The sequence below is a fragment of the Ochlerotatus camptorhynchus genome, unplaced genomic scaffold (assembly GCF_037179485.1).
Source record: "Ochlerotatus camptorhynchus isolate MF236.1 unplaced genomic scaffold, CSIRO-AGI_Acam_v1.1 ptg000078l, whole genome shotgun sequence".
In the NCBI taxonomy this organism is placed as follows: Eukaryota; Metazoa; Arthropoda; class Insecta; order Diptera; family Culicidae; genus Ochlerotatus; species Ochlerotatus camptorhynchus.
Genome location: NW_027040568.1, coordinates 5,199,048 through 5,223,804, shown reverse-complemented (window position 1 = coordinate 5,223,804; position 24,757 = coordinate 5,199,048). Strand labels below are relative to the sequence as shown.

The following is a 24,757-nucleotide window of genomic DNA, read 5'->3' as shown; positions in this document are numbered from 1 at the left end:
GATGAAGCCGGGCATTCACTACGCATTGTGAATTGGTTTGCGTGTCTTCATGTTTCAAGACTCACGAAATCATCCGAAGAGTCACGTGTATTGCCAGCGTGAAAGCGCACGAAGATTTGTTGGTGTTCATCACGTGCTGTTTGAGACGCGAGTGGGGACGTTTTGAAACTGTGAACGGCACATGCGCGTATCAGTCCAACATAAATAATATAAATCAAGATCAACAAATGAAAACACCTCATCAGCTTTTGTAAACAAAACTTCTTGTGGCATGTTCTCTTGAATCGGAGCTCGTTAACCAATACTGTTGGATAAGGGAAGCTTTTTGCTACCTGACGGTCTACTAGGTTTGCATGGGTGAACTCTGATTCCTGAGAAAAGGCCGCAAGAAGTTTCGGTTACAAAAGCTGATTTGGCCTTTTCAATTGTTGATCTTTAAATGTATTAAAATAGCTTTGTTCCCGTACTTGCTTTTTTGAGTGTGCTGTAAATTGTTGTTAGAAAATAATACTGGAATCGCAAATTTGCGCGATGGTTGGGGCCGTCTACCCACCGCCATTTATCAGCAATCTTTCAACCATTTCAGCTGATTTTGTGTATGTGATTAGGGTCAACCACAAACTTGTCATCGACAAAAAATCAGCTAAGTTGGTTGAACTGGGAAATGACGGAGAGTAGACGGCTCCACCCACCGCATAAATCTGTATTATTTTCTTACAGCAACTTACAGAAAAGCAAAAAAGCAAGAACGGGAACAAATGAAAAAATGCAATGACCGTTTCTCTTCATAGATTTTCTCTTCGCATTACTAGAGTTAAGTGAACAAATTTCCCGAAATTGTTCCAGTATAGTATACTAATAAGCAAGCAAAAGCAACATAAAATGCACAATTTTTTTCAAACCTGCCGAGATATTAACAAAAGAGAAAACGATCATCACATTAGGCCCGTATGATTCTAAACGCTAGATATTTATTGTTCGATAGGGATGATCGAAAAAAAAAAAACCTATAAACGGTTTAAACTCCCAACCCGCATAATCAAAAATTATCTGCAGTATAGTAGTAACTATATTGACAACTTATGCAGTATTGCAATAATATGGCTAATCCTCGTTTTATGCTCAACTTTTTGGCTCAGCTCTGGTACTATCTTCAGCTTTTTTACGAAAATAAATATATATCTATCAAATAACCCACCTTATTTAAATTACCGGTGCATCCACCAACTAAATCTAATGCCACTTGCAATTAATTTCAGTTGATGTATTATCGCTTTAAGTCTGGCTTATTTAATAGATATTCGTCGATGGATTAAATCAGCCTACTCTGTCTGCTATTTAGTTGGCAGTGGACTTTAATACTTAACGTGTTTTTATAATTTACAAGTCTTGAAGTAGCTTTATATTTAGGAACAATGCATTATAAAATAGTTTTATGTATTTTGTAAAAGATTCATCAATTCTAACAAGAGATTTGTATGAAATTTCACAATTTTCGAAATAATCAATGAAGTGTTCAAGGGCTGTCACAGGCTTAGTTAGTGCTTATTAGTGTTACCAGGCACACAGGATGGATTTCTCAATGTTGTACACCTCATGATGTTTTTTTTTTCTTTTTTTTTTTATTAGTTCCGTTGAATTAAGTTCAGCTGTAACCAAGCATCTATTCTTTCCAATGCTAATTGCTTGCAATTCTAATACAATCATCAATTTACTGCTGTAACACAATAGGGTAAGAGCATTTCTAGCTCAAATCGTTAAAAAAAATGTCAATTTTGTCTCGACCCCTTCTGATTTGAATGAAACATTGCTCACGTGTTCGCTGCTACTAATGGTTGCATTTTTCATTTAAATATGATTTTTTCCTCCAGAGTAACTTTTGAAAAGGGCGTATAAAAAAATGGATTATTTTTTTTCAAAAAATCATAACTTGAAAACCATTGATCTGATCAAAACGGCATATGAGAAAAAGTTTTAGGTAATTAAATTATCTTTGCGGAAAAAATACACTGAAAGAAAAAACTTCGTAAATTAGTATTTAAAAAACATAAAATGATGATTATCTTAAAACACCCCCCCTTCGATCTTTATAATTTTTTTTTTCAAGAAAATTGATGAAATACCCTTTAATTTCGTGAAAAGTGTATGCTGGTAACTTCCTTAAAAAGAAATCTATAATTTTTTTAATTTTTGTTGATTTTTACAAGTTGATGAAAATGCATATTTTTTTTGAAAAATAATAATTTATTTGAATTTTACACATAATTTTCAATAACTTTGCATGTAGAAACTTTTTTCCTAAGTCCAGCCGTTCTCAAGTTAATGCGAATTAAAAAATATAATTATAACAATTTTCAACATTTTAGGCCATTTTCAAATGTTTGTCGAGATGTCCAGCAACGAGATTTTATTTCATGATTGTATATTAAAAACCAAACAATTCATTCTCAGATATGGTAGCTGTCAGACTTACCCGTTTCTATCTAGAGGCAGCGGAGAGAAGCACGTTGATGTGGTCAAATGAAAGATTTGTTGAGATAAGAAACAGTATATAGGTATTTATTATTTTATTTTACAACTCATATTATTTGAATACATTGAATAATTTGGGTGTATCGTTTGAATTAGAGAATATTTTTACTGCAATTTGGTTGTTTGAAACTGGAATATAGCAATGATATTTTCGAGTTCCAGGAATTGGTTTCACTTTCTTAAAAATTGGATCAAATTCCGTGTCAGCCTTTTTGTATTCTTCCGTAGAAACATAACAAAATGACATTTTTGTTTGAAGATCTTCTTTACGACTATTTGCCCAGTCGTACAGTTGTTTAGGGTTCGTTATAGGGTGCTCGTGTTGCTTAGCTAAACTTGCTCTGGTTGCCATTCTCTTAAGGGTACCGCCAATCGCATCACAAGGACCTTTGCCGTGTGAAGTTGCAAAAAAAATTCCATTCAATTTCTACATTATGCTTATCTTTAAATCCACAGAGGCTAGCAAATTTTTTTTATGTTTTTGTATTGTGATGCTGCTCAATCTGGCATAAAAATACACTTTTGGACTGTTATTTGCAACTTTAAAAATTCTAATAATTTTGAGATAAACAACTGAACTGCTACTGTGTCATGCTTTGAAATTGATTTAGGTAGATGTTTACAACACTTGAAATTGTTATCCATCGTAAAAAACTACTTGCTTTTTAACTTGAAACGCTAAGAGAGATGAACTGAATGGAACAGGTGAAGATCGTCCCAATATATATATATGTAGCAGAATAATAACAATGTTGACATTATACCTTTCTTCATTAGGTACAATTGATTATAGCAAACTTTTTTAGGTGTGAGTGTAAGAAGCCTCCACGGGGTGCCTTTTTATGTAGTTGTGATATCGCGGGATGAGCTCTTAAGGCACAATATGGTATACGTCAGAGAAGTACCTAGATAATTTATCTCAATTACAGGTTTAATAACATATTTGTTTACCTGTTTATGTTTTGAGCCTCTGTTATGACATACACAATTCTATCCAGGTATACAACTAATAGAGGACAGAAAAAAGGCACATGAGTGGGTTTGTTGATTATTTGGGTATATTTGAGAGTATTTACTTATAAACTTGTTTCTTTTCCGCTGCGTCTAAATAGAAACGGGTAAGTCTGACAGCTACCATATTTGAGAATGAATTGTTTGGTTTTTAATATATATTCATGGAAAAACATCTCGTTGCTGGACATCACGACTAACATTTGAAAATGGCCCAAAATGTAGAAAATTATCATAATTATTTTTTTTAAATTGCATTAACTTGAGAACGGCTAGACTTAGGAAAAAAGTTTTTATATACAAAGTTTTTGAAAATTATGCGTAGAATCCAAATAAATTACTATTTTACTAAAAAATATGCAATTTCACCAACTTGTAAAAACCAACAAAAATTTCAAAAATTATAATTTTTTTTTTTAAGAAAGTTACCAGCATACACTCTTTACCAAATATTAGGGCATTTTTTTTTCAGTTTTCTTGAAAAAAAAATTATGAAGATCGAAGGGGGGGTGTTTTGAGATAATCATCGTTTTACGTTTTTTAAATACTAATTTATTAAGTTTTTCTTTCAGTGTATTTTTTTCTGCAAAGATAATTTAACTACCTAAAACTTTTTCTCATATGCCATTTTGATCAGATCAATAATTTTCAAGTTATGATTTTTTGAAAAAAAAATAATCCATTTTTTTATACGCCCTTTTCAAAAGTTACTCTGGAGAAAAAAATCTAATTTAAATGAAAAATGCAACCATTAGTAGCAGCGAACACGTGAGAAATGTTTCATTCAAATCGGAAACACTCATGACCAACCGGTTTGCGTTTTGGGCTGGAAATGCTCGTAATGGATTTTGGTTGGGCCTTTTTAAATCGTTTTCACACTGCGTATAAATCTATGAATAGAGCATTTTTGACTACTTTTTTGGAATCGGTCTACCAGTTCCAGAAATATGGCCGGAACATGCTCCGGTATGAGGTTAATTCTGATTCCAAATTAGAATTCAAAACCTAATTAAATGATTATTGTTTGGAGGTCTAGGGCCACATTGGCCACACCTGGCCGGGAGAAGTGGCCACTTTCTCACTATGATCAAAAACCATCATGTGATACCTTGAATCACATTGGATTGATGGATTGATTGAGATGGACGGATTCAAACGTCTTCTCAAGTATCTTATTGAGAAGCAGCACCATTTTTTTACTTCGACACTAAAACTGCACGAGGGTTCAAGGTTGTCATGAAAGGTCTGCCCAGTGGTGAATCCCTGCATCAGATCAAAGATGAACTGGCAAAATTACTTGGAGTTGTACCAGTCCAAATAATCAAAATGGAAATGAAATCCCGTCCTGTCGATTTACGGGATTTCTAATAATTTTTATTTAGTTCACTTCAAGTCTAGTAAACTAAACAACCTTAAGGCCTTAGAAAAAGCTACTGTGTTACCTGGCTTATAACGAATATACGTTGTATACGAGTACCCCCAATACATCGTATGACTCGTCTTATTTTGCATAGCATTTGCAATGTAAAATTAGACGAACTATTTGTTGTATTTGGGGTACTCGTATACAACGTATAGTCGTTATAAGTCAGGTAACACAGTAGCCTATGCTTCATGTCCGAGTGAAGTGGGATCGCTTAAGGAAGACTGGAGGAAGTTTCCAAAACCTCACCCAGTGCCGTAAGTGCCAGGGATGGGGTCATGGAACAAAAAATTGCTTCATGCCAGTTAAATGCATGAATTGTGGTGATTCCTCTCACGCAAAGCACGTCTGCCATGTGAAGGAAGATCATAAGAAAATTAAATGTTCCAATCTTGGTGAAAACCACAAATCCAATTTTTGGGAATGTAGGACTCGCTATGCGATCTTACAATCTAGGAAACGCTCTACGTTCCCGACCATGTACTATTTCCCCTACTGTTAACAACGATCAGCGACGAATAAATTCTACATTCGTACCCGTAGGTAAAAACAGGTCCCAAGCCCCAAATTTTGATGCTATTCAAACTGGAGTAAAATTTGTTAATAACATAGTCATGAATTTGAAATTCAGTAATGGATTTTAATAATTAAATATTATGAATTGGAATGCTCGATGTCTTAAAGACAATGCAGACGAGCTATTTAGCTTTTGAGAGTTCATAACGTGCATATCGCCATGCTTGGCATACATAGTTTTGGTCACGAACTGCTCATTTGCTAATAACTTTGCACACAGTTGATGAAACATATTTCTTTTTGAAGCAGTAGATAGAATAGAGTTTAAGCTTGTTATAAATACGTAAAAAATAGATTTTAATTTTAGTAATAAACTGTATTTGTTTATGCGTTGTAAAAATGAAGTGCGAAATGCTCGCTGCACATCTCGGACTTTAAGTGTAAAAATTCATTGGTGTTCAAATTTTAAGATTTACTTACTCTTTGCGTATCTATAGTAAGCTATGATCATAATCTAACAATTACTTTAAAGAAAACCAAATTTCGTATTGACGTCAATATAGAATGTATTGACAATACGATTATTGTCAATATAAGCAATCGTGCAGGAAAAATGGAAGAAGATTATATCATAATTGCTTGCCATTTCTGACAAAGCGTTATCATTCGCTCGATGTTTGCTTGTCATATTGTCATTTGGAGATATTTTTGATTCCTTGCAAAAAACTTTGATCTAAATATTCCTTTTGAAACCAAAGGTGATATTATTAATATTGAATCTCTGACTAAGTTCTGAAGATGATTTGAAGTTGCCTCTTACCGAGGTAGGTACATAGAATTTCAAATGTTGAGAATCTAAGTCTCAACATTCGAAATTCTATGTACCTCAGTCAAATGTCCATAACAATAATTAATCATTTCAGGCAAACAATTTTCATTAAATTCATTTTGTACAAGGCTTTCAGCCATTGGTTGGTTAACCTTGAAAAGAACAACAACAATTAATTTCCTTTATATTGAATAAATTAGTTTTTAGTTTTAAGATGAAAATTTATATAACGACTTGCAGGTATACAAAACTTGTTTAAAATACTGAATTGCCAAAGCAGGAACACTTAGATATATATCATATCAAATAAGACTGGTAAGTTACTGTAGTAGCTGGAGGACCTAGATCAAAATGAAATAAATTTAATGATAACGCTCCTCATCTGGACATTTTAGTCCCGTCAATATTTGCACTTCGAATTCATTCTAACTGCATTCCTTAAGTTTGATGGATGATCACCAATGCCATTCCAAATAGTCACCTACTCAGGAAAACATGACGTAAACATGAAATCCAATCAATAATAACAAACGGTTCACGAAGAGCTCCGCTAATCCCCAGTGCGTCATAATATTTCGATGCGCGCGCACTTACGCGAAATTTAAAATTCATCCACGCTTAGGATGAACCACTTGTGTGTAAATGACGTCATAAAATCGTTTTATTAATAGATGAACAAAGCGTTTGAAGAGGGGGAAGTGAGAAGAATTTGCAAAAATGTGGCTCAATTGATTCAAACGAGCTAAGTGACCGGAAGAGGGTGTCAGTCAGTTGTTGAGGTTAAACGCAGAGCGATCTATTTAAGAAGATGGAAATTTGTGAAGATACCGGATTTTTTCACGAAGATTATGAAAAGTTCCGGAGTGCTATCAGTGCTAGTGAATTTCATAAGTTTTCCCTTTTGGAAAACGATGAACAAAGAGTACTGTTTGTACATGAGATCATTGAGGACCGTTTTGGAGGAATTCTATGGAAACCTGTTCGTGGAACAGGTATCGGAAAAGATTTCGCCAAAGCATTGGAGAGCAAGGTGCTGGGAAATATGGAATTTCAGTGCAAAAGATGGCAAGATGCGTTGCAGTGCTACAATGACGCATTTTTGTTGTTGCCATCGGAAAATGGTAAGCGTTGAGTTATGATGAATGGTGGGAGTTTGACCTTGAGATTCATTCAAGCAATTGTTGGCACCGAGTCGTATTATTTTTGGCGCGTGCTAATTTGTGTATCCCACATGTTCGCTGGGAATTTGAAACGTTGTTGATGGCACACAGTTGCTTTGGTTTATTTTAATGGGATCTGAGAAAATCTTTCTACTTTTTGACACAGACTGTATGGTGAGGTTTGACTCGTAGAACGATGATAGATATATGAGGGGTATGTATTGCAAATGAAAAACGACATTTGATGTGATCTGTGCCAGATGCTTATGACCCGTCAGGTGGACTTTGGTTTTGTTTTGGGGAGAAATGGCATCGTTAATATTTATATGACAAGTGAGATGAAAGCAATTAAAGAAATAAAGCTATTAGCGGTGCCAAGACAATGGTTCGTCGCTTTTTGAGAGACAATTTGTCAGAGGTTGTACACCCAATAAAGTGGTGTTGACAATGAAATTATGTAAGTAAACCATGCATGGAAATATTTATGGATGTTGAAGCTGTTTTTTTTTATTGTATTGACGTTTAGACCTTTAAGACTGATTTGATAAATAATTCCACTGTTGAAAGATTAGTAAAATACTACAGATGTCAAAGATTTTTTCAAAGAATGGAAATTTACGAATTATACATATAGAGATTAGCCGTTGGTCCTCGGTCTATGAGTTGTTAGGTCGATAGGTAGGGTCCAGGTGTGGGAGCTGCCTCTCTGGCGTCGGTAGCATAGGTACTAAGTACGGAAAACAAGATCGACGGAAATTAAATCAAGGAAAAAAAAGTATATAAAGATTGTACTCGAAAAAAATGCAACACTTTCTTTTGTGTATAACTTTTTATTGCATGGGTAAAAATTGATGACATTTTGAGTAAAGCTAGTTTAGAGTGTAATATTTGCATGTGCAAAATCTCGTCACAATCTGTCAAATGGTTATCGAGATGCACGGTAACCAGCGTAAGCACATTAATGAGTAAAAAAAACAAATTTTTTAATGTTTATATACAGCTGTCAAAAACTGTGTAAATTAGGAGATCTTAAAATGTGTAAAAAAAATGCACATTTTCAAAATGTAGTACAAGTCAAAATGTGTATTTTTATACTCATTAATGGGTAACTTCAAACCTTGCCACATCCTGCTTCGTTGATGCACGCCATTTGCCTAAACTTTCAGCCATTTTAACAGAAAATGGAGAAACTACGGTCCAAACTGTAACAGAGCAACGGTGGACAAGCTAGAGGGTAAGTGATTTATATTATTTTCATAGCTAAGCCCTAGAAAAAAAAAATCATTATTAAGGTTTTCAATGTACGGTGTCTGGCTGCGATTTTTTTTTTAATAAAATATCATTGAATCCGATCAATCTTTATTTTATCATTGACACAAATAAGAAAACTCCGATATTATTTAAAAAAAAAACCCCATTCACTTTAAAAAAATGTGTTTATTAAAATACCTATATCTCCAACTGTAATGAAGTTATATTAATTATTTTAACGCCAAATTAAAGGTGATAAAATTTGATTTCGATTGTTTGATTACCATTTTTCAGTGAGACCACTACAAACATTTTTATTTACACTGCTTAAAAACTAAGTAGAAATTCAATTTTTCTGGAAAAAAAAATGCAAAATATAAAAAAAAAACAAATAAAAAAAAACTACTAATAAACAACAATACTACTATTCTCACTGACAATTGAAAATGGGTTGATGAAAAGAAACACTTCATACCTTTAATTTGGTGTTAACATAATTGATATGGTCTCATTACAATCAATCGGAGATAATTGTATTTTAGTAAACATTTTTTTAAAGCAAATTTTCATTTTTAGCTGTATCTCGAAAACTGTCCTACTAAGATTTTTTGGACTACATTTTTGGATTTAGCGCATGATTGTACATAAGAATCATTGGTCAAAGATTCAAGTTATTTTTTTTTACTTTTATTTGAAAACTAGTGTTACCTTGAACATTCAGAAAGTTAGAATTTGGATGCGTAATACTTGCTTTATAATAATTTTGGCAATTATTTTAAAAGATGCGGTTTAATATTTAAACAAAAAAAAACTTGAATAGTGGCCGGAGATGAACCAAACTCTGGTTGAAAGTCTCCCTAATAAATTAAAACAAACCAAACCAGCCAGTAGATGGCAGCGTACAAGAGCAATGGACAGCAGACAGTTTTTTCTCCCTCCCCCTGCGTAGACAATTGTCCATATTAATTTAAATTTGTGTGGACCGTAGACAGCTCTTTTTAGAACAGAATATCACGAATGAAACCTGTAGGAATATTGAGAAGCAAAAGCCTTGATAAAGCTCTCGCCCGCCAGAGGAGCCAAGAACAAATCACGTCAACGATATTTTGGCTCTAGAGATCGAAATATTTTATATTTATTAAGTTCTGTGCTTAGAGAAATTTGAGTTAAACAATACACAATTTTAAATTTCCTTTCCTTTATTTAACGTCGGTCTCTGTTCCGCAATCTAGTGCCAATCACCGACGGACATTGATTGCCATCCATTGACGGCAATCGAATGTGCAGGAAGGCAGCTTCCACACCTGCGTAGGATATCGCACCCATTCACAACACACATGGGCCGGGACCAACGGCTTTACTTCTCTTCCGAAGGAAGACGTGACCAGAGGTTTTTATGCCTCACAAAAATCCCACCGACCTCGGCTGGGATTGAACCCAGACCCATTGGGGTGTTAGAAAGCAATCACGCTTACCACAACACCACCGGCGCCGGCCCTACAATTTTAAATTGTCATTACAAATTTGCAAGCAAATATTATCTTGTTGCTTGCCGTTACTGATCACTCGTTATTATTTGGATCGTTTATCGTAGGGGAAAAGCTGGCTTCGGCAATACCTTAACCTATTATCGTCAGGGGGGTAAACAAAGTCCTAGAGCACTCAAATTTGGCCAATAGTTGCTCTGAAACACAATGTATCCACATGCCAAAATTGAGCTCTCAAGGACGTTGTTTACCCCCTGACGATAATAGGTTAAGGTATTGCCGAAGCCAACTTTTCCCCTATGTCATTTTGTCTTGATAAAGATATTTAGGATTCCCTGGGAGGTAATTATGTTCCTTGCCATACAAATCAAAAACAAGCACATACCATGTCAAGTTAAAATTGATACACTCGACGAAGGATACCTAACAATAGGGTTAATTGTAACCAAACAGGTTATAATCTTCGAACAAAAATGAATATAGTTCATAATTTCACATTTATATTTAATAACAATATTTTTTTTTCAGATGCAGAGAAAGCCGTAATCCTTGCCAACCGGTCAGCAGTTCTTTTCCATCTCAACAAATATGATCTAGCTCTGCGTGACATCGAATATTCTATTCAGTTGAACTATCCTGAAAACATGCGTTATAAGTTAATGGAACGGAAAGCTCGCTGTTATCTTGAAATGGCGGATCTTCCGTCGTCACTTGAATGCTATAGGTTGGCATGTGAATTTAAAATCTTGGCTTGAGTTTCGTAGGTGTCTAATATTAAATTCTTAACAGAGAAACATTCGCCGCTCTACACCAGTCTAGTCTTAGTGAGGATCAGCGCTATGCACGGATGAATGAAATGCAAATGATAATTGATCGCCTTGATGCGCAAATTACCAATCGGGAAAAGTTTATCCAACCCGTGAATAACACCGTGGCGGAACTGTTTGTGCCTTATGTTGATAATTCACTGTATATTGATTACACTGAATCCGAGGGACGATTCGCTCGAACTAAGCACAATCTAGCACCCAACTGCGTCCTGCTGAAAGAATCACCCCATGCTTCGGTAGCAATGAATAACTGTAGCTCAACTCACTGTGATCGTTGCTGTGGTCGTGTTGAAGTTCTGTTCGGCTGCCCTGACTGCGTTGATGTGGTTTACTGCTCCGAAGCATGCCAAAAGCAAGCCTATTCAGGCTATCATAGATTCGAATGTGGTTTTCTGCCGTTTCTGAGAAACTCTGGAGCGAATGTAGTTTGTATGCTGTCCCTGAGGATTGCCTCACAAAAGTCGGAGGATTATTTCTATAAACTGCGAGATGAGCTGGATAAGCTGAAGAGTGACTTTGTAGACAGGTTTGTTTAGGATTTGGTATCATTGTTTCTTAATTTGATGCATATTTATCATAGTTTGCCATTTGACGATTACCGTAAGGTGTACAATTATGTAACTCATGCAAAGCATAGGACTGCCGAAGATTATTTAAAATGGACGTTGATGGCAGCATTACTTCACACAATTCTAGTCCTCGCTGGATTCTGCAAATCAAAATCATTAGACGGGTATGAATTTGGAGGCCTGATTTTTCTACATGACAACACTAAATATATCTAATTCATAGATTCCTGGGAAAGATACTGCTGCACAATTTGCAAATCGTGACGTATAACTCTCACGAAATCTCCGAACTGCACCGTCGGAAAAGTCAAGATCCTGGCTATTCGGTTTGTATTGGGGCCGGTTTGTATCCAACATTGGTTCTATTCAATCATTCTTGTGATCCGGGCATAACCAGATACTTTGTGAACAATGCCGTTTATGTTCGCACAATCAAGAACATTCCAGCCGGATCGGTGGTGGCGGAAAACTATGGACAGCTGTATACAAGAGCAGCACGTGTCGAGAGACGAAAACTGTTGGCAGAGAACTACAAATTTGACTGCAACTGCCAGGCTTGTGAAGAATATTGGCTAACTGTTAGTGCTATGAACCCTATGAAGGTTCAATTTAAGTGTACGGCAATTGAAGGCTGTCACAATGGACTGATGTTTAAGAAAAACTCTTTGGAAAGCGAGATGATATGTAGCAAATGTGGTGGATCCACTGATGTCGACACCAGTTTTGACTTACTTAAGGTAAATATGTCAACATTATTTTAAACCACCATTTATATTGAGATGATTATTTCTAGAAAGCGAATGTATCAAAACGTTACAAAGATGCAACTCGACTATATGCGCAAGGGAAATACGAGAAGGCTCTTACCATATATGCTGCTATTATCATTTCGTTGGACGAGATATTGGTTCCACCTTACATGGAGTATCATCTTTGTCAACAAGGAATTCGGAGATGTACTCTAGAACTAGGTAATAGGTATATAGATCGGAAATGTGCTCTATAAAGTTGTGATTTCAATCTTGTTGAATTTGTTTTCTTTATATCACAGCAATATTTTTAATTGTATTGGAAGAAACAGCAATAAAATAAAAATATTTAAATAAATTAGATTTGGATTATGCCTTATACACAGTTGATCAGACTAACTCAAAATTGAGACGAGTCGACTCAATTTGATTAAAAGTGGATTTTTCAAAAGTGAGTTGAATTTTCTGGGCTTTTCCAAGAAAAACTTATCAAAATTGATAGAGGATTCACTTAGTCTATTAGTATACTCCTAGATTGAGTAAAATTTTCAAGGATTTTCATCATATTCGAGAAGTTTTTTGAGGCTTTACACAGTTTGCGCCCGAAAAATTCAATTCACTTTTGAGTAAATCCACGTTTGCCGAAATGGACCCAAGTAACTCAAATTCTGTATAACCAAAACAAGTCAAACAAAGGCTATATGAACTGTTATAGATCATATGTGTTGCTTGGGAAGTTTTGAGTTGGTCTGAACGATCGTGTAGAGTTAAAATATATAGAGTGGCCACTCCAATAGCAAGCGCCATAAAAATAGCGCACTCCTAATAACCAAACGACAAATGGGTGAGCAGCCTAGACAATGAGGCTTATTCTGCGTCGCGAGTGATGTGAGGTGATTCAATGTCACTAGTGAGGCAAACATTTTTCAGTGCACGACGTCCAAATATTTACATCATTGACAAATCTCATGTACTTAATCATGACATTTTGATTCTTGAAAAAAAAAGAAGAGATTTGATTTGATTAGCACGGAGAGTCACCTCACATGAGAAGACTATTGTTACCTCACTAGGGGCAGTGAGTCACCTCACCTCACTCGAAGCTCAGAATAGTCCTCAATACCGGTGGCTTGACAATTTTGGCAGCGGCCGGACGACAGAAACGCTCCTGGTCGGGATGGGGTGGTCTTGATGGCCAAGACAATTCTTCGGTGTACACACTGTAGATATTTACGTTTTTTGACAAAACTCAGGTAATCGTGACACAGTAGGTCTTTTTTTTCATTCACATTATTTTCGAAGATCAAAATGTCATGATTACCAGAGATTTCTCAAATGATGTTATTATTTACAACTCGTGCACCGACGAGGGGCCTCATAGTCAGTAAAGGCACGGTATTACCAAGCCGGAGGCGGTGAGTTAGATTCTCCTTCCGGTCGAGGGAATCTTTCGGGTTGGAAATTTCTGGACTTCCCTGGGCATAAAGTATCATCAAACACAGCCACACAATATAAAAATTCATGCATTGGTATTGGCATAGAAAGCTCTCAACTAATGACTGTGAAAGTGTATTTAGAACACTAAGTTGAGAGCACCCAATAAGCTAATATTCGAAAAACAATAAGCTTGAAATGCGAAGAAGAATAATAATAATAAGAAGAAGATGCAGCAAGCAGTGATGACGGTCTTGAAGACGGTGGCACACGGGTACGGTGATGACCGGGTGATCATAGCTTGGAGAATCGCCAAGGGCTGGACGCAGGTTGGGTGCTCGGATAGCGGAAACTTAACGATTAATGCCAGTGACCTGAGGGGATTGCTCGTCACTTAACGGCCCAAGTAGCACAGTTCAGTCACACAAACTTGCAGCAACTTGATTGTGACTAAAATGAGTCATATAGCTGTTAATTCAACCGGTTTGTGACAAGTGTGCTACTAGGGGGAGAGCTTCATTTTCTATTTAGCTCGGATGCAATTTTGGCGGTATACAAAATTAAGAGATCTTGATAATTTTAACAGAATTCGGCAAGGAAACAGCATCCAAGAGCTCCAAAGGTTGTGGAAAGGTGGGTAACAGTTCATTACAATGCACTTAAAAATACCGCCCTTATTAGCATCCCTTTAGAAAATGATTTCTCCAAAAAAAAATGTAAATAATTATTTCTAAAATTAGAATCCTTTAAACAATGCCATATTATTCGCTTTTCATGGAATTGTAACCGTTTAGTTACAATGTCCTAGGTTTTAATTTGTGCATGTTGTTTTAGGAAACTGTAGTGTTTGTTTAGTGTCAGTGTTGGGTTAGTAGGATTAGTAGGATTGTAGGTAAAATAAAATAAATCTCACAGTTTCTGCACAGTTTGTTCCGCGTACCCCTCCAAATTACCAAGTAGCATGCCGGCCCTGTGACACAGTTCAGGGGTCTTATGCTACTGAGCTAGATATCCGGGAGTCTTGGTTGAGCCACATAGGGTGAGTCTCATCTAGTCTCAGAATCGTTCTCATTTGTTTAACCATCCTTGGAATTCTGATCCCTTGAAATTCTTATCGGGATTCACTTTAATTTAAGAATTAAAAATAAAACTTACATCATGCAGGGTGGAGTGATCAAAAAGAAGTTATACATAATTAAGTGCAGAAAAATAATGTTATTAAATTATTCATCTATTCCGTGCCAAATGTGAAGTCCTTCCATTCATTTATGCACAGCCTCATTGTTTTGTTAAGATAAGTTATTTGATAATGCACCGTGAAGGTGGGTTATTCCGCGCACTTGACAGTCAATTTGATATTGTTCATGCAAATGGTTAAAACAAACGTGTATATGTGTAAAATTATGTTTCCTTATGTATGTTCTAGGCATCTGTCAAAAATATACAGCTTTCTGTAGATTGAAAAAAAAAATTGAGCAAGTGGTACTCAATACGTCATTTCAACAAAATCCGTTAGGTGTTGCTACATCATAAATAATTATTTGATTCATGGATTTACATGAATATTTTGAAGTGCAAAGGTGTTCAACAGGTAAATACAATTGTTCTCTGTCATGGTAATGTCATAAATAAACAACAAAAAACGAAATCATGTTTTAATTGCAGAAATAGTTAAGCGCGGAAAAAGGAGCGCTCACTTGCATAATAATTATGACCGTATATTAAATGATGCACTACTCCGCTGAAAGTTTTACAGGTACTCTGGAAAAGGTGAGGAAAGGTTGTTCAATACGTATTCAAAATGCCAAAAGTATATGCTTGGGCAGCAAGTAATGTTTAAAAATCTGATCATGTTGTCACGGATTATTTTCCATGGCGATGACTCCTAAAGTTATGCAGCATCTATATAAAAGAGTTGCTGATATTTCACACTGTGATTGATTGGTTCAATAAAATAATTAAATAATTGTCAATTTTCTCTACAGAAACGATCATTTCCAGAACCTTATAATAAAAAATAGTATCCTTGATGTATGAAGTTCCTCGATATTCTGTAACATTTCCTAAACTTTTACGAAGTTCCACAATCTAGAAGGTTGGGTGGTTAGGAGTTTTCTGATATCAAATGACGTTATCCTAACTCTTACCTTCTACGAATTGCCATTGACTTTTAAGAAAGTCCCTATAAAGCCTCAGTTTTATAAATCTGAAATAGTGAACATCTTTCTCCACCCCCAATTTTAAAAGCAGAGATATAACATGTGAAGACATTTACTACCGATAGTTTGTGTCTTGTTAGCTACACAGCAAAAAAATAATTTTGATATCACATCAAAGTGGATGCACTACAATCATGTCGAAAATTTCATGTAATTTTAAAAGCAGTAAAAGCAGCGTAATGTCAGTTCATGCATTGTATTAATGATAATTTTGTCCTTTTTAGCTAGTAATATTACACCATATTTTCGACATGATTGTAGTGCATCCACTTTGACGTGATATCAAAATTATTTTTTTGCTGTGTAAGGCCAGCCCAAGATCCTATTTACGCCGATGGCCGTGAAGTTTTGAAAGTATACAATGAAAGTTTGTCGCCGGCGCTGGTGGTGTAGTGGTAAGCGTGACTGCTTTCTCACCTCAATGGGTCTGGGTTCAATCCCAGCCGAAGTCGGTGGAATTTTTCTGAGTCATAAAAATCTCTGGTCACGTCTTCCTTCGGAAGGAAAGTAAAGCCGTTGGTCCCGGCCAATGGGTGCGATATCCTAAGCGTGTGGAAGCTGCCTTCTCGCACATTCAATTGCCGTCAATGGATGGCAATAGATGTCCGTCGGTGATTGGCACTAGATTTCGGAACAGAAAGCGACGTTAAATAAAGGAAAAAATGGAAGTTTGTTCGTCACACACTCCGAAATTTACGCTGACGTGATTGAGCTAACTTGCCTCCTTATGGGAATCGCTTGCATTGACACCCTAGAACCGAAGAAGACGTAACGCGAAATTTGTATTTGCTGCTAAGAACGGCAAAACTGATTCCCGCAATTACTGACATATTCCATGACAAATCTGCGCGATTTTCCATAAACGAAAGGCCGCAGCGTTCATCACACCCCATATTTCTTAATTTTTTTAAAGTACAATCACAATAGCCAGACAATCATGTAGCAGTGAATCTGTCAGTACTTTGGCAGCTTCTAGAACTACGCGCCTAAAAGAGTGACACTGAACTAGAGAAGAAACTTTTCCCTCCACACAACAGATTGCTATTGAATCTGATCTTCCACAACCAACCTTTTTTATGTAATCCCCCTAAGTATATACAACGTAATTTCGTGCACCTTGCAGTTCGTAACCAATAGTATGGGATGAACAAGTCTATCTAGAGGCTATGGCGCTAATGCATTTGATGACGCTAATGTTTCCTTCCTTCGTTGCTTGCTTACATTTATTCATAAGGACAAACAAGCGTCAGAAAAATCATGATTCTAGTAAACATATAAACAAAATGCCTGCAATTAATAAATGTCTTCAAACCTGTTATCTTTGTTCTAGAATAGTGGATTCACTCTCGGATAAAAACCAAAACATTTGTAAACTAAAAAAAAGAGGTGTGATGTGATATTCACTACAATGATTAAGAAATGTATCAAGTTTTTTCTCATAATTTATTTAACATACCTCTTTACAGTAAAATTTATGTAAATTCCAATGTATATAATACATACAAGAAGATACAAATACGGGAGCTTTTATCGATCGATTTTTGCACGTAGTTCTCACCGCAGCAGCGTAATATGCAAGGTAAAATTTGATACAATAAACAACATTTCTCGGAAAGACTCTGTGGGTTGTAGATACAAATACGGTCTGCCTCTGAGCTAATTGGCGATACAGTTTAATTTTACGATAATATTTGCCTCAGGTGCTGCGCGCAGCAAATTGATACTGTTCAACCAGGATAAGTTTTTAATAACTACTCGAGGCAAACCTCAATGTACCGTCCGTATTGTAACAATGCATTATTTTTCCATAGTTAAACAGTGATTTAAATAGTGATGGAGCAAAATATAATAACATATAACAATTTAAATCGTTTGCTCATTATTTAACAGAACTAATTACTAGGCACTTTCGATCACTGATGGTGCATGAGATGAGACATACTTCATTTGAAAAATTTACCATTGTTAGTTTTGCAGATAAGAATGTTTTTAATAAGCAAAAGATTATGAGGGTGCAGTATGATTTACCCACGATATCGTCTAAACAAATCTTTCGATTTTTGTTTCTGCTCGACCCAACACCTTAAATAATATAGCTTAGTGGACTATTTAAGTGTAGAGGGGAAGGCGCTTCTGTTAGTAGGAAGTATGTACAAGAGTAACAATTTTAATGTTTTCTGGGATTGGCGGGACTGTACAAAAGTCAGGAATAGGATCTAAAGGGGATAACAGATCTTAATCAAAGATGTTGTTAGTAAGTTGTTGATTTTCTTAAAAGCATTTTGCTTCTTCATTTGGTTTCAGAATTAATTTATTGTGCACTTTTGAGACGAGAAATGTTTGCAGCGAAAATAAAAATGTGAAACGATAATCAAATAGTCAAGAGCGTAAGGTACCAAATATGTTTGTAGAATAGAATATAGATTTGTACAAATTGATTTTACCAACAGTGCAAGGAAGCCAGTTGTTTGCTGTGCAAAGTATATGAACTTGTTCGTTTGTTTTTTCGCTAGAAAAAATGCTTACAGTAAATGTGAATAACAGTTAAATATCTTTTTGCTCAAATTTGGCGTCTCGTTATTAAATTTATCGATTTGGTGGAATTCGTTCAAGCACTGCAATCGTTTTTCAGCGGTGTTAAATTCGCTATAACATTCCAAACATGCACACAGTTGTTAGTACGGATATTCCCCATGGCAGATTTATTTCTGAACGATGCACGGTAGTGGCCGATACTGGGTTTGAATTGGAGTTTTACATAAGATAACTTATGGTATTATCGGCTACTACATAGGTAGGCGATGGACTAGCCTGCGACTATATGTACTGAACGTCGTTAGTCACTTGGCCTACTTTGTTAGTGTTCATCTAGAATAAGGGAAAAATCAAGGACAACAAGGATAGATGGGTTAGTAATTGATGATCTTAAAACGCATTACACGTAGTTACACAAACAGTATGAGATTTTAAATTTGGTACTTTAAATTTAAAAATCGTAAGATTCCTCGTCACCTTTTCTTACTTTGAAGAACAGACGATAGACTGCACCGGCGAGGATACCTCCGACAATAGGACCAACCCAGTAAACCTGCAAATGGATAAAAAAAAGAAGATAATCAGTTGTGGATTCGCATCTGTTAGCCGGTCAGGTGCATAGAACCTATGTTACACAGTACAATCTCGTTTTTGATATTATCTGTAAATAAATTAGGCTCTAAGTTTTAAGTTATATCGGATCCTTCCGGGGTTCCTAAACATGACCAGTGTGGTCCTGGGCACTTCAACAAGCTTAGCTATTATTTTCAAAAGTTGAGTGAACTGGTGAATTTTGAGATAGATATGAACCGAAATTATGGTTTCTCCCGAGGGGGACGACTCTATCTACGATGCAAAAAAGATTGTGTTTTGCTGTGGCTAGCTGCACGCACGCTTAGTAGATAGAAAGAAGATTGATGACGATTCTGAAGATTTCCTGCAAAAAATTGATGAGCGATGCAAGTAGATGCGACAAATGAAAGAAGATTGTTCGAAGATTGATTCGCTAGTGTGAGATTTGTTGACCATCTAAACTTGAGATTTAGATGTGTCGCCCCCCTCGGTTTCTCCTTAGTAATTCCCATATAAACTTCAAATGGTTTGTGCCAAGTTAGTTTTTCACTAAATGAGTTCAAATTTTGGGAGGCTAATCATGGCCCAATTCGGAACCGTTTGAGCACTGTGGAGCGAAAATTTCAAATTTTGCATCAGTCTAATAGACATAGGACCTATTCTAATATCAATCGATGATTCCCACCATGCTCGAGCTTCCTATAATTCTGGCTTTCCACGTTTCCTTCATGTTTTCACCAGTTTTGATAGCGATTGTACAAAAGAGGATGATGTATGGACCAAGGATATGCGAATTGCTGAGTTTGTACACTGAAAACGAAACTATAGCTCCGAGAGAGAGTCACTTTTACCCAGTCACTCAACGCATGAGTAACCTACGCTTTTTGAAATTTCTACATACGAATGAGTAAAACTGACACACTCTCTTAGATAGATTCGTTTTCAGTGTGAACAAAACAGCGTTGGTTGCACGCTATTTATGAACAACCCAACTTTGAGTAGGATCTACCCATATCCTATCTAAAATTAAGTAAACAAAGATGGGACTGACAAGATGACGATTGAACAACATCGACCTGAATCCGAACCAGATCCTACTCAAATTTGGGTTTTTTAGACATAACGTGTAGAAGAAGGTGGAAAACACGCAGAAGAAAATTTAAAGCAAAGCATGTGGTCTTATTGGAATACATTGAAAAGTATGAAAAATCTTGATATAGACACAGTGCAAGTGCGTACGATTTCTTCTTCTATGATTACGGCAAAACTGAACATTGCCTTCCTCCTAAAAAAAGAGGAGTTATATACCATATGATAATCAACCATATTGATCGTTTAAGCCATCTCGGAGAAAGCAGGCCTAGATGCATGCGTCCACAGACGCACATACAGACATGACTAATCTCGACTTGCTGAGCCGATTTCTCATATTCGATTTGATTCTTCTTCTTCGCATTTCAAGCTTATTGCTTATCGCATTTTAGCTTCTTACGTGCTCTCAACTTAGGGTTCTAGATGCACTTCCACATTTTTTCCTGAGCACCAATGCTACCGACGCCATGAACCGGGGACCAACGTGTTTACTTACGTGATCAGAGATGTTATGCCTCAGAACATACCGGTGGCGCCGACTGGGATTGAAGCCAGGCCTGCTGGGGTGAGAAGTAATCACGCTTGCCACTACACTACCGGCGCCGCTAAACTTCCACAGTTATTAATTGCGAGCTTTCGATACCTGGACCAGTTTTGCATTAGTTTAATTGTGTGGTAAGCACCATCACAGTTCTATGCCCAGGGAAGTCGAGGAATTTTTCAACCCGAAAGATTCCTAGACCGGACCGGGAATCGAACCCAGCGCCTTTACCGACTTTGCTAAGGAAGGCCCAATCAATTTGATTCTACGATGTCGTAATCAAACTGTCGATGTGGAGCGTTTCCAAGACCTATCGATTTGGAATGTTTTATACAGGTGACATAGTTTGTGTAGCTGGCCTCTGGTCGCTGACGAAATTTGTTAAAACCTTAGTTATACGGCAGTATAACAAAGGTAATACAGAGAATATAGTATTTCGGTTTTGGAACCCGACAGGACACAGCAGCATGGGCAGACTCAGGGGTTCATGGCGGTGGAGCCTGAACAAGGAAATACAGGAAGTCGACAGGAGTCCAACCTTGGCTCAGGTCAAAACAAAAGCGTACGGCCGCTCAGGAAATCTTTCACTTTGGTCATATGCATCACTAGGGGTGTGCAGGATACATGAGTGCGTGAATGAGTATTTTGGTTTGAACGAAATAAACTTTTGATTTTGGTTTCGATTTTGATGCGATCGCGTACGCTTGCGATTTGAAAAAAAAAATACAGCAACTTTTGAAAACTGTCCAGATTGAATATCAAGACAACTCGAATAAAAATTTACCATATAAAAACAATAGAACCTATTGTTACAATGCAATAAAACCTATTGTAGCAACAATAAATTTCATTGCAAAAACAATAAAAATACAATAGAATTTATTGTTATGTACAATGTTAATTATTTTTAATTGTTAATGAGACATTATCAATAGAAAAGGGGGGTTGTTAGTTACCGTAACAATAAAAAATTAATTTTTTTCTTGAACAAATTTGATCCATTACAATACATTTTATTGTTTTTTAACTGTGCAAAATTTTGATTTCATAGAATTTGATGTAAACCTATTGTGATGACTATTTGATTATTTGATTAATACAATAGAATTATAATAAGATTATTTGTAAACAATAGAATTTATTGTATTTTATTTATATTTAATTGTAATTTTATGGTTATTTTTATCCGGGAATTCATCTAAAAATTCATTGTTAATAATTTCCCCAAATTTATGGGAATTCAGTACTGGTAGTATTCTCCTGGTACAGCTTTATTATTCTGCCCCTTAAAATTTTTGTAATTTAGTTGCAGATGAGGCGTGGCCGTGGGGCGTCGTGCGGCAGGGGCGATGGGAGCTGTACACTTTTGGAGGGGTGACACACGCAAGAAAAAAATAAAGCTATAGAAAGCTCTAAGTGCCGCATGTTAAAAAATAAATATATGTTCAAAATAAATTTTTTAAATCCAAAATTTCGAATAAGTTTAAGTCTCAGAATCGTTTAGATTTTTATTAAACGTGGAGCTAAAAAAATGTACAAGCATAAGAAATAAATCTCCTTCGACAATGTACCCCTCTAACCTAGGGTACGTCGCGAGTTTTTGGCCCAGCTCCTACTAGATATAGAAATAAGTGAATTTTATAAAGAGAGAGAGAAAGATTAGTAATTTACATTTAATTCCACTACCTTATTTGCTTATCCTTGACAGATACGCGTATTTCGTCTATAATGTGCAGACTTCTGCAGTGTCTTGTACTAATACTCGACTGTCGAGTATTAGTACAAGACACTGAAGAAGCCTGCACATTGTAGACGAAATACACGTATCTGTCAAGGATTAGCAAATAAGTTAGTGGAACTGAATGTAAATTACTAATCTTTCTCTCTTTCTTTATACAGGTATTCCACTAAGACACCCACATTCATCAGGATTCAAATGAATTTTGTTACAAATAATGAACAGTGAATTATAGGCTCCATAAAGCTACTGCGATTGAGCCTACCAAATAAACGAACTTGTTAACGAAATAAGAACTAGCTTTCAGGATTATTCACTAGTTTTTGGGAACAGAATCTTGAACAATTGCTGAGGTCTAATTAAAATTGATAATTTCATTTTAGCACTTTACAGGTTTTCTTCACAACATTCTCAAAAATGTCCTATACATAATTCAAAAATTTCCTCAGAGTGCGTGTCAGAACTCGTCTTAAACATTGTTGGGTTTCTCCCTAAAAAACTCCACCATTCACTTCTTACCCTTAACTATACTCCAAAGTAGAAAATTTTTTGTAAAATGTTTTTAAAAAATCTCTCAGAAAATTCGAGGTATAATCCAAAATAATCCTAGAATTGTTTTGAGAACAGCATTGGAATTTTTTCTGCATAATATTCGATACATTCTGAAAAATGCTTTAGAATACTTCTTAGAATTCCCAAAGAATTCCTTTAGAACTGTATGCAGAGTTCAATTCCTTGGAACACTTTTCGGAATGGAACATATCATTTGAGCAGTTCAAAATGACATTTCCTTCTAATCAAACTTTGTCTTGGAACAATATTTTGATATTTGTTTCTTCTAAAACCTCGGGAAAATATGGCCTTATTCATGCTAAGCTTAAAAAATCAGGAATTTATTGCGTCATTTTCGTAAAATCGCTTGTAGAAAGTTGTTTCAAAACTACATAATTCACTTGGAATTCACTTCTACATTTGCATGAAATTATACTCGGATTTCTATTCCTTTATGTTTTCCTCAAAATTAACCCAAAATTTTTATATATTTTTCAGTTTTAGTCAGATTTATTTTATATACTCCTCAAAATGTCTATGAAATTTTCATCGAAATACCGTTAAGGTTCTACAAAGGGTAAGCAATGTTGTGTTCTTCTTATTTTTTAAATATCATTAAATCATCATCATTAGAGTTGGTTGGAAATGCTAACATGAAGCTTTAGTGTGATAATTTATTAGCTACCCGAGCAAAGTCGGTTAACAAAATAAAAGCAAATCGATATTAAAGTTTGCAGTTCCTATCATAATGAAAACTCATTTTGATTTCAATTGTCGCGACAGAAGTCTGATATCATATTGTGCTTTCATTATGCAGTCAAGACTTTTTAAATCAAAGCAACACAGCAAAAAAATAATTTTGATATCACATCAAAGTGGATGCACTACAATCATGTCGAAAATTTCATGTAATTTTTATGACCACATAAATAAACAAATGCAGTAAAAGCAGCGTAATGTCAGTTCATGCATTGTATTAATAATAATTTTGTCCTTTTTAGCAAGTAATATTACACCATATTTTCGACATGATTGTAGTGCATCCACTTTGACGTGATATCAAAATTATTTTTTTGCTGTGAACTTAACTTAAAGTTCTGCTGTTAATTTCTTGTTTAAAATTTGATTTAATTTCATCTGTCGTTAAACTAACGATTATCAGCTAAAAAAAAGTAGTGTAAATTTCCGTTACTATGATGCACATAAATGAGACGTCATGTATCATACAAGTTTAGATTATAGATCCTGTAAATTTATGAGACATGTCATGCAATATTCCATATATTGTATGCAACTGTCCACTTTTGTTTGCAACATTTCTTGCAAGCTACTAGTTTACGTGAAAAGGAAGTTTACATGTATGAATGTTTGCATGCAGAATTTTTTGGTGTGCAGCAAAAATGAGAGCAACATTTTACACTGTTGAATCAAACGGAAAACTAATTCTGCTTTCAATTAAATCAATTTGATTACTGATTTTGCATTCATAACGTTTGACTGAATACGGGCCTGTCGTAAATGGTTAGCATCCATGCTTCTCACGCTGAAAGATTTGAGCTCAAATGTCACCTCGGGCTAGTCACGAATGACCGTGAAGTCAACCAAAATGAGATCAAATGGAGTATTCAAAATAAGTTACATCATAAAAGCAAATTTTGATTTCTGCTCGGGTAGAGAATGATCTTTAGAAGAGGGTAGGTTTATAGTTCCGTTAGA

At 35.7% G+C, this 24,757-nt stretch overlaps 2 protein-coding genes across 7 annotated transcripts in view; one reads left to right on the top strand and one right to left on the bottom strand.

The window, feature by feature from the left end:
* The first annotated feature begins 7,019 nt into the window (after positions 1-7,019).
* Positions 7,020-12,632, top strand: LOC135697806 (SET and MYND domain-containing protein 4-like). Its single transcript, XM_065217618.1, has 6 exons — positions 7,020-7,432; positions 10,738-10,933; positions 10,999-11,565; positions 11,620-11,772; positions 11,832-12,345; positions 12,402-12,632. Exons 1-6 carry the CDS (start codon positions 7,120-7,122, stop codon positions 12,612-12,614), a joined length of 1,956 nt encoding a protein of 651 aa, XP_065073690.1. The 5' UTR covers positions 7,020-7,119; the 3' UTR covers positions 12,615-12,632.
* Positions 12,633-18,529: 5,897 nt separating this feature from the next.
* Drip (drip) overlaps positions 18,530-24,757 on the bottom strand; it is a 176,150-nt gene continuing 169,922 nt past the window's right edge. For 5 of the 6 annotated variants that reach the window (XM_065217724.1, XM_065217725.1, XM_065217722.1 and 2 more), the window contains 2 exons: positions 19,033-19,098; positions 18,530-18,878 (listed from right to left, as the gene is read on the bottom strand). In XM_065217724.1, the coding sequence (XP_065073796.1) occupies positions 18,828-18,878; positions 19,033-19,098 (117 nt within the window). In that variant the 3' untranslated portion in view covers positions 18,530-18,827. Of the gene's footprint in view, positions 18,879-19,022; positions 19,099-24,757 lie in introns of all 6 variants that reach the window. The other variant, XM_065217726.1, reaches the window with a different exon arrangement.

Bases quoted from the DNA above. Each gene is read 5' to 3' on its own strand.
- LOC135697806 (XM_065217618.1), top strand. From the start codon at position 7,120: ATGGAAATTTGTGAAGATACCGGATTTTTTCACGAAGATTATGAAAAG. The intron at 7,433-10,737 runs GTAAGCGTTGAG...TTTTTTTTTCAG, and splicing joins GTTGTTGCCATCGGAAAATG to ATGCAGAGAAAGCCGTAATC. The intron at 11,773-11,831 runs GTATGAATTTGG...TCTAATTCATAG, and splicing joins AAATCAAAATCATTAGACGG to ATTCCTGGGAAAGATACTGC.